This window comes from Manis javanica, chromosome 14, assembly GCF_040802235.1.
Source record: "Manis javanica isolate MJ-LG chromosome 14, MJ_LKY, whole genome shotgun sequence".
NCBI lineage: Eukaryota > Metazoa > Chordata > Mammalia > Pholidota > Manidae > Manis > Manis javanica.
Window position 1 is genome coordinate 47,158,018 of NC_133169.1, and position 8,928 is coordinate 47,166,945.

An 8,928-nucleotide genomic window follows, 5' to 3' on the forward strand; every position below is an offset into this window, starting at 1 on the left:
TAAAAATTTTTTACTAATTTTAATAGATCAAAGTGTATGAACTTTGAATGGAAAAAGTGTATCAACTCAACGAATTTTGAAGGACACAAAGACAATTGATGTAAAGGTGAGAAATTGATATGAGACAATATGGCATGAAATTTTAAGGAATAATATTATCATTAAATATGAGAATTCTAATGTTTAGGGAAATTGAAAAATATAGAGAATCTTCCTACTTTATCGTGAGGCAGGTCCCACATTCAAAACTTTCTTCAGAGCCATCACGACATCCTATTTCTGAGACTGTACATTAATGGGTTTAGCACAGGAGTGACTATGGTGTAAAAGATGGATACAATCATATCCTTTTCAGGGGTGTAGTAGGAACTGGGGAGCACATAAGTGTAGAAGGCAGCCCCATAGAAGAGGGTGACCACAGTCATGTGGGAGGAGCAGGTGGCAAAGGCCTTCTTCCGGCCCTCTGCTGAGTTCATCCTGTGGATGATGAGGAGGATGAAACCATAGCAGCCTGAAATGATGGTCACAGGGATGAGCAGCATGAGGACGCAGCAGAGGTACATGAGTGTCTCATACAGAGAAGTTTCTGAGTAGGAGAGCTTCAATACATCAGGGACCTCACAGAAGAAATGATGGATCTCCTGTGAGCTGCATAAGGGGAAGGTCATGATTATGGGAGTAAAAACGAATCCATTCACAGAAGCCAAAAACCAGCAGCCCGATGCAAGGAGAATGCACACTCTGTGGTTCATGAGGACAGGGTAACGAAGAGGGAGACAGATGGCTGCATAGTGGTCATAGGCCATGGAAGCTAGAATGATAAATTCTGAGCCAGCAAGTGTTCCATAGAGGAACATCTGCATCCCACATCCGGGGACTGAGATCGTGTTCACACCCGTGACCCGATCCACGAGCATCTTAGGCGCAATGAGGGAAATGCATGCCACATCTATGAGAGACAACTGGCTGATGAAAAAGTACATGGGGGTGTGGAGGCGGGCATCAGAGTGTATAAGGAGAATCAACACAGTGTTTCCCATGAAGGACATCAGGAAAACTACAAAAATAACCAAACCCAGAAGAGTTGAGTGTTTGGATTGACTGAAGATTCCAAGCAGGATGAAATCAGACTGTGCAGTGTGATTGTCCACCCAGTGAATGGTTTCCATGAAGATTCACGTAAATGAATGAAGAGAAATTTGGATTTAATAACCATTCATAGGCTACCTCCACCTGAAATGAGCACATATATGCTTTTTGAGCATGTGTCTATATCAGTTGTCCTAAACAGAGGAATTTCCATGCACATGTAGAAATGGAACAACTCATTATGATTTCAAACTTCCAAGAAAGGGAAGAATTCACAAATATGGGTGAAAATATTTGGAATTCATACTGGAGTTGCCAGGGATCAGGTCATGGGGTTTCTTCATGATACTGTCATCCATCAACATTTATTAGAAAATTACAGAAATTCTAATTAAGCAAATACTAACTTACTGAGCTGCGGAAACGATGGCAGGGGAGGAAGGCAAAGCAGAGTCATCCTCCTTGTACAAAATAAGGAAGCAACTGCAGCAAGTACTACTGACCCTTAAAATGATGCAAATACAGCAGAATAGACCATCTGCAAATAGTGAAGAGAAGGTAAAACTGAGAAGGGTGAAGTGACGGAGCCATGATTGATTGGGACCCAGACCCATTACCCGTTCCAGCCCACAAGTGGGAGGGAGAGGAGTGGCGCAGAGAGAGAATAAGTGCTCGGAATCTAGCACACAGGCCCAGATAAATGCTCCAGGCAGATGAGTCCACGAAGCACTGGACTTTGGTGAGTGACAGGGCTGCACTCCAGGGAGATGTGCAGCATTCTGGGAGGCTGTGATCCTGTAACTTGTGGAGGAAAGGCATCCTTCATTGGCCCCAGTGAGATCCAAGTGGAGACCACACATGGAATGGTTTACCAGCAGTGAGCAGTGTGCCACAGATGCATGGGTCAAGGGAGCTCTTTCCAAGGAAAAAGGGCAGGTGGATTGTGCCTCCCCAGCCACGCCTCAGCCCAGCAGGCTGGGTATTCACAGGAAACTGCTCTGAGCGCTCCATCTCCCTCCCTGCAGCTCAGCCGCATGGCAGCCCTTCACTATGACCCTGCCCTGCCCAGCTCACTCAGCCAGGCAGACTGCAGTGCCTACAGGCAAAGGAAGGACACTTCCAGGTGCCCCTGGCTCTCCCCCAGTCCACATGGTGGGGCACGTGCATGAACCAGCCCTGTACTCTAGCTCCCTCACTGGAAGGACACCCACAGCAGCTCCCTGCACTCCTGCCCTGTCCTGCCATCTTGGACCAACAGCAGCTGCCTTTGCTGACAAGCAGGCAGAGGGCAGCTCTGCTCTACCTATAGTTCATCCCAGCAGAAGTGCCTCAAGGCACCCAAAGGGCACAGAGGCCTGCAGGCTCCTCTGCTGACACAGACCAACCACTGCTGGCAGACAGGCAGAAAGGCAGCCCTGCCCATTGCCCACCAGCTGCACCCTAGGGCCCCACCTTAAAGGAGAACTGGTCACTGAGAGTAAACTGTCTTCAGCTGCTGTGCACCAAGGATACCTTCTTCATGAAGCCATTACCCTGCACACCAGGAAGCATAACAGACAAAGTTTAACCACAGGGGAGAGTACTGAAGTCTGCCAGAGAATTTAAAAATATTAGTTATGAGTGAAACCCCATCAGGCTGTCAGCAGAGTTATTGAAAGAACTTTACAGGCCAGAAGCGAGGGGCATGATACGCTTAATGTACTGAACCTGAAGGATATTCACCAAGAATCCTCTAACAGCAAAATTCTCACTCAAATAGGAAGCAAGGTTAAACAATTCCTGGATAAATGACAACACAAGGAATTCATGACCATTCAGTCAGCATTAAAGGAAATATTAAAGGAACTGCAGGAGATGCAAAGGTTTCTAATGCTAAATAGTTTTCAACAAGGAAAATAAACCCAAAGTAAATGTAGTGAACAAAATACTACAAAGTACTTAACAAATAAGTATCAAATTAAAACAAACAAAAGTAGTAAAATCAAGTATACACAAACTTAGTCAAGGGATACACAAAAAGTGCAGATTATGACATCTAATACATAAAGTGTGGAGGAGAAAGAAGAAAAATGTACTTAAGTATCATCAGCTTAATATGGACTGTTCTATAGTCAGGGAGATATCCTTGAACCTTATAGTAACCACAGAAATGTATAATAGATACACAAAACGATTATAAAAGAAAAATCCAAACACAACACTAAAGAAAACTATCAAATAATAAGAGACACATACAAGAGAGGAAGAAAGTAATAGAGAGAGACTATTAAAACAACCAGAAAGCAATGAATAACAACATTCCTATCAATAATTACCTTAAATGTGAATGGACTTAATGCACCCATCAGAAAACATAGAGGGAAGAATGAGTAAATAAACAGACTCATCTATCTATGTGCTTCCTACATGAGACTCATCTCAGGCCCAAAGACACGCACAGACTAACAGTAAAAGGATGGAATAAAGGTAATTCATGCAAGTGATAAGGAGAAACACTTAGGAGTAGCTGTACTTGTATCCAACACAATAGACTTCACAACAAATTAATGAGGGACAAAGAAGGACATTTCACAATGATAAAGGGGACCGTCCAACCAGAAGATATAACCATTATAAATATCCATGCACCCAACATAGGAGCACCTAAATATGTGAAACAAATACTAACAGAATTAAAGGGGGAAATAGTTTCCAACACATTCATTCTAGGACACTTTAACATATTACTCACTTCAACAGACACACCAACCAGACAGAAAACAAATAAGAAAACAGAGGCACTGAACAATACATAAAATCAGATGTACTTAACAAATATCTACAGAACATTCCACAAAAAGCATCCAGTTGCACATTTGTCTCAAGTGTACATGGAACTTTCTCCAAAACAGATAACATACTAAGCCACAGAAAGAGCCTCCATAAATTCAAAATGATTTCAATGAGATATACCTCACACCAGTCAGAATGGCCACTATCTGAAAGATAAAAAATAACAAATATTGGTGAAGATGTGAAGAAATTGAACCTCTCCTACAGTGTTGGTAGGACTGTAAATTTGTGCAACCATTATGGAAAACAGTATGAAGGTTGCTCAAAAAACTACACTAGAAATACCATAGACCCAGTAACTCCACTTACAGGAATTTGCCCAAAGAAAACACAAACTCTGATTCAAAAATTATATGTAACACTTTATTTATTCCTACAACATTTGCAATAGCCAAAATATGGAGCAACAAATGTGCCCATCAAGAGATGAGTGGAAAAAGGTGATGTGCACATGAGCATTGGAATAGTGTTCACACACAGAAAAGGAAGAAATCCTGCCATTCCAGGCCACATGAATGGACCGAAAGGGTACTCTCCTAGGTGGCATATACCAGGTGGAGAAAGACTTATTTATGGTTTAAAAACAAAAGAAAATATACAAAACAGCAGTGGACTCATAGGCAGTGAGATGTGACTGGTGGTTGCCATGGGGAGGGCGTAGGGTAGGCAGGAGATACAGGTGATGCAGATTAAGAGGCACAAAAATCTCAATCAAAATATAAATTAGTCATGGGGATGAAAGTACATAGAGACAGTAGTAGGCAATTCTGTAACATCTTTCTATGCTGACTATTAATAGTGACACTACTTGGGTTGAGGATTTAGTAATGCGTGTAACTGCTAAAACACTATGTTTGTGCATATTTGAAACCAATACAAGATTGTATATCAACTATAGGTCAATAAAAGTATAAATAAAACATTAAATTATTGAAAAATGGAATTGAAGATTTCATTTCCAGTGCCTGTGTTATAGAATCATAAATTTAATCGCCTCTTGGCTTTGAGAATCCAATGAAAATATTATAAAAGTTTTGGATGAGTATTCCATGCCAGAGAGATTTAGGAAGTAACTGCAGAATAGTTCAGGGATTATCTACACGCAGTATTTGAATTATTCCTCCACAGTATAGGGTGGCTCATTTAATCTCTTTTGTGTGGGGTAAACCACACACTCCCAGGGGCAGGTAAGGGTCCTCACACATGACTGGCCTCTCATACACCCAAGGGCCATTGAGTCAGGAGACCAGAATCTCAGCTGATCATAGTGCTACACACAGATACTCCTGTACCCATTATTCCATTGAAAATTACATTAAAAAACCAATAAGGTAACTTTTGATAACATGAATTGTTGAGAGGATTAAGGGAAATTAAAGTGTTTAGACCAATATAAGTTACAGAAGAATAAGGACGCATAGTATCTGTAAAGACATTTTATGTACGGAAATAGTGCTGAATCTATGACATAGCTCCTAATATTTGCCTCATGATTGAGTACAGTCCTTCAGTTGTCCAGTTTCATGATGTATTCATACATTTGAGTAATTGGACTTGATATATACCCTGAGTCAGAGCTCTGGGCAGAATCCCATCTTGTTTCTGTCTAGCTCATGTTTCTCCAAGTTGAAATCCCACTCCTCATAACTCCGTCAGGGAGACTCTTGAAATGGCTTGGTCATTGCTCCTTGTCAGACAAGGCTTTATTTACTTTTCCCAAATATCACCTACTTTAATGCACATAGCAATTAATTTTTCATAGAAATTGAGATGCACAGAGGAAAACTGAACAACACTGAGATGCTCTAACTCCCATTCACTGGTGACTGCTAAGTCTGCTGCTCTCAGCCTGTGTCTGTGCTGGATGCTGAATATGAATCAAAGTAAGATTAAACTTCATTAAGCATAAGGAGGTTATGGTCTCTAGTCAGTTACAATTGTTATATAAATGTTATTTAAAGTAGAATTTTAAAACAGATAAAATAAAATAAAATAAATGACCAATGAAACAAAATATCTAACCATTCTGAAGACAATTGGTAATAGTTTCATTCACATAATCTCTTCCAGAAATTAGATTTTTCTACCTCTTCATTTTCTGACATGTTGAAGGTTAAATTTTCAAGACTCTTAGAAACCGGAAGGTAAAATGAAATAATTGGCTTCTCTTTCTGCAAAGAGTTTAGAAGGGCTTATAAATTGGGATATTTCAGGAGGAAATTACACATATCAAATACCTTGTATATTCTTGTAATCATCACAAAATCTAATTATGATCTTCAGGTTATTACAGTCCCATGTTCTGATGTGCTGTAAGATTAGACAACATGGCAAATGACTTTGTATGCATCCAACTAGTCTGGAACACAATGAAACAATAATTTTTCTATCAAGTTCCACCCTTACTGGTGGATGGAGCTGAGCTCTATGCAATATTCAAAAGCTGTCCAGCACACTCCAGACACCCCCACCCACCCAGCTCCTATTTGCTGTCAAAGTGAAGCAGGACCCACACAGTGGCCAGAGCACTGAGGGCCTGGGAGCTGTTTGCCACGTGAATGGAGGAAACGCAGGAGGTGCCAGGGTCCTGGGCAAACTGTTTATGCACTTTGATAAGCTGGTGTTACTGTGCTGGAGCCCCACTCAACAGCCCACCAAGTGCTCCTGACACAAGGACCCGCTGTCTGTGCCTGCGAGGCAACCGCCTCCCGGCTTTTCTTGACTTCCCTGCCCAGGTGCTGGAGACTGACGTGGGCGGCTCAGTGTGTGTTTAACTTGCAGAGTCATTGACGGCAGCGGTAGAATAATGAACCTTGATTGTCTTGATTTAAAGCATCCCAGCAAATTTTTAATGCTGCACCACATATAATCTTCCCCAACAGTCTAGGCCATACTTTTTTTTATCATATTACAGATCTTTAAAAATGAAGTTTTCATGGTAAGTGCCTAACATCCCAGACTACCCTAAGGACACTGCCTCACAGGAGCGGGACCCACAGTCTGTACCAGCCTCATCTCTGCTGGGTACGCAGGCCTCACTCCACAGTCTGTCATTTGGTTTTAGGTCATCCATTGGTAATTTCAACAGGAAAACACAAATATGACTAAGACTTTGTTTCAAGGCTGTAATTACCAGAAATAGTCCCCCTCAGTTAAATTAAGTCACTCTTCCTCTGCAAAATTTCAGTCTCATGAAGACGAACACATCATCCAGTAACATAGAAATCATACATATTGTTTTATTCCATCAGCATTTGGAAACTGACATTTATTTCCACATGTTAGAGTTTATAAATGGCGTACAACATTTCAACAGGAAAAGTGTATTTACTTTTCTCAATAAAAATAGATGGTTGCAAAACAATTGAGGAAAGAGTGTCAAGAATCAATAGAATGGGCAGAAGAATAAGTCAAGAGTAACAATTACCCATTTGCTCCTCCAGTTCTGTCTGCCTGTCTGGTTGAACTCACCATCTGATGATTTTTTGGCCTCAACCACCTGGGCAAATAATAGAGTGTGGCTGGATTAAGTGTATAAGAAGGAAGACGGCATCAACCTTTGTTTTATAATGCCTGTCAGAGGAGCTGATAAAGTGTGTGTGTGTGTGTGTGTGTGTGTGTGTGTGTGTGTGTGTGTGTGTGTGTGTGTACGTGCGCTGATAAATCCCCTTGGGACTTTGAATAAGTATGCAGTAAACAGGGCTAAACAATGTAATAAATATTTTGGTTATACTAATTTGTGTTTCTCCTTTATGCCTTTAAAAATATATTGTTACTAAATGCAATGCAATTTATGTTTTTAAATAAAAAATTTTCACCAATATTTAAATTAATCTCAAGAATGACCACTGTTAATAAGTTCTTATCTGAAATGTATGAGCTTGTTTACATGTTGCCTTTTCATTCTACAAAGCATCTACTATATTTATTATATATAGAGAGACTGTTGGGGGAGGAGGAAACCTCCAAAAATTATTTAAACATTATTATTTTTTCTTATCATTCACAGCTATAGACTGAAGTTGTGAGAATAATTAGTGTATCCAAGAGAGCACCAGCAATTAGTGCTGTGGTGGAGATTTACACGGAGGGTGTCTGCTCCATATCATTGTCTTTATTGCTCCTCATGACGTGATTGTTCATACTTTCTTCACTCATTCACTTACCACCTCTGCAACATTATGTGTATAATTTTTCCACTTTCAATTTCATTGTAGTAAATACACATGAACTATATCATGTCAATGATCTTTAAGTATGCAGTTCGAAGGTAAGATGTGCATTCATATGTGAGGCCATCTACACCGGCCCTCAGCAGAACTCTCATCTTCAAAAGAACCCATCACCCAATAATTTTCTCTTCTATTTTCTTTTCCCTATTCCCTGGCAAAAGCCATTATAATTTTTGTTTTTATGACTATGAACACTCAAAGTAACTCACTAAGTGAAATCATACAGGTTTGTATTGTGACTGGCTCATTCTAATTAGCATATTATCCTCCAAGTCCATCCATACGTCAGCATATTAAATAACATTTTACACCATATATTTATTGCAACATTGTTTACAGAATCTCCTTCATTTTAAGGCTGACTAGTACTTCATCACATGTATATTCAACATCTTCCTTATCCTTTTATCCATCAATGGACACCTGTTGCACCCATTTCTCAGATATTATGCATAATGCTGTTATGAACATGTTTGCAGAAATACTGCTTCAAGACACTGCCTCCAATATTCTAGGGAATTTATCCAGAAGTGGAATGCAGGAACGTATCGTAGATCTGTGTTTAAGTTTGAAGGAATTCCCAGACTCTGGTCCAAAGCAGCTGTACCATTTTATATTTCCACAACTGTGCACAAAGTTTCAATTTTTCCACATCCTCACTAACACCTTTTATTTTAAGTGTCTTTGATAGCAGCTATTCTAAAGACTTTTTGATTTTGTGTCATTTTACTTTTCTCTGTATTTTTGATCATCATTATGCTGGCCTCCAGAATGA

General features: G+C 40.1%; 1 protein-coding gene across 1 annotated transcript; it reads right to left on the reverse strand.

Annotated features, from left to right (window-relative positions):
* Positions 1 to 263: 263 nt before the first annotated feature.
* Positions 264 to 1,169, reverse strand: LOC108406683 (olfactory receptor 2T29-like). Its single transcript, XM_037002395.2, has one exon. The coding sequence runs from the start codon at positions 1,167 to 1,169 to the stop codon at positions 264 to 266; it is 906 nt and encodes a 301-aa protein (XP_036858290.2).
* Positions 1,170 to 8,928: the final 7,759 nt, after the last annotated feature.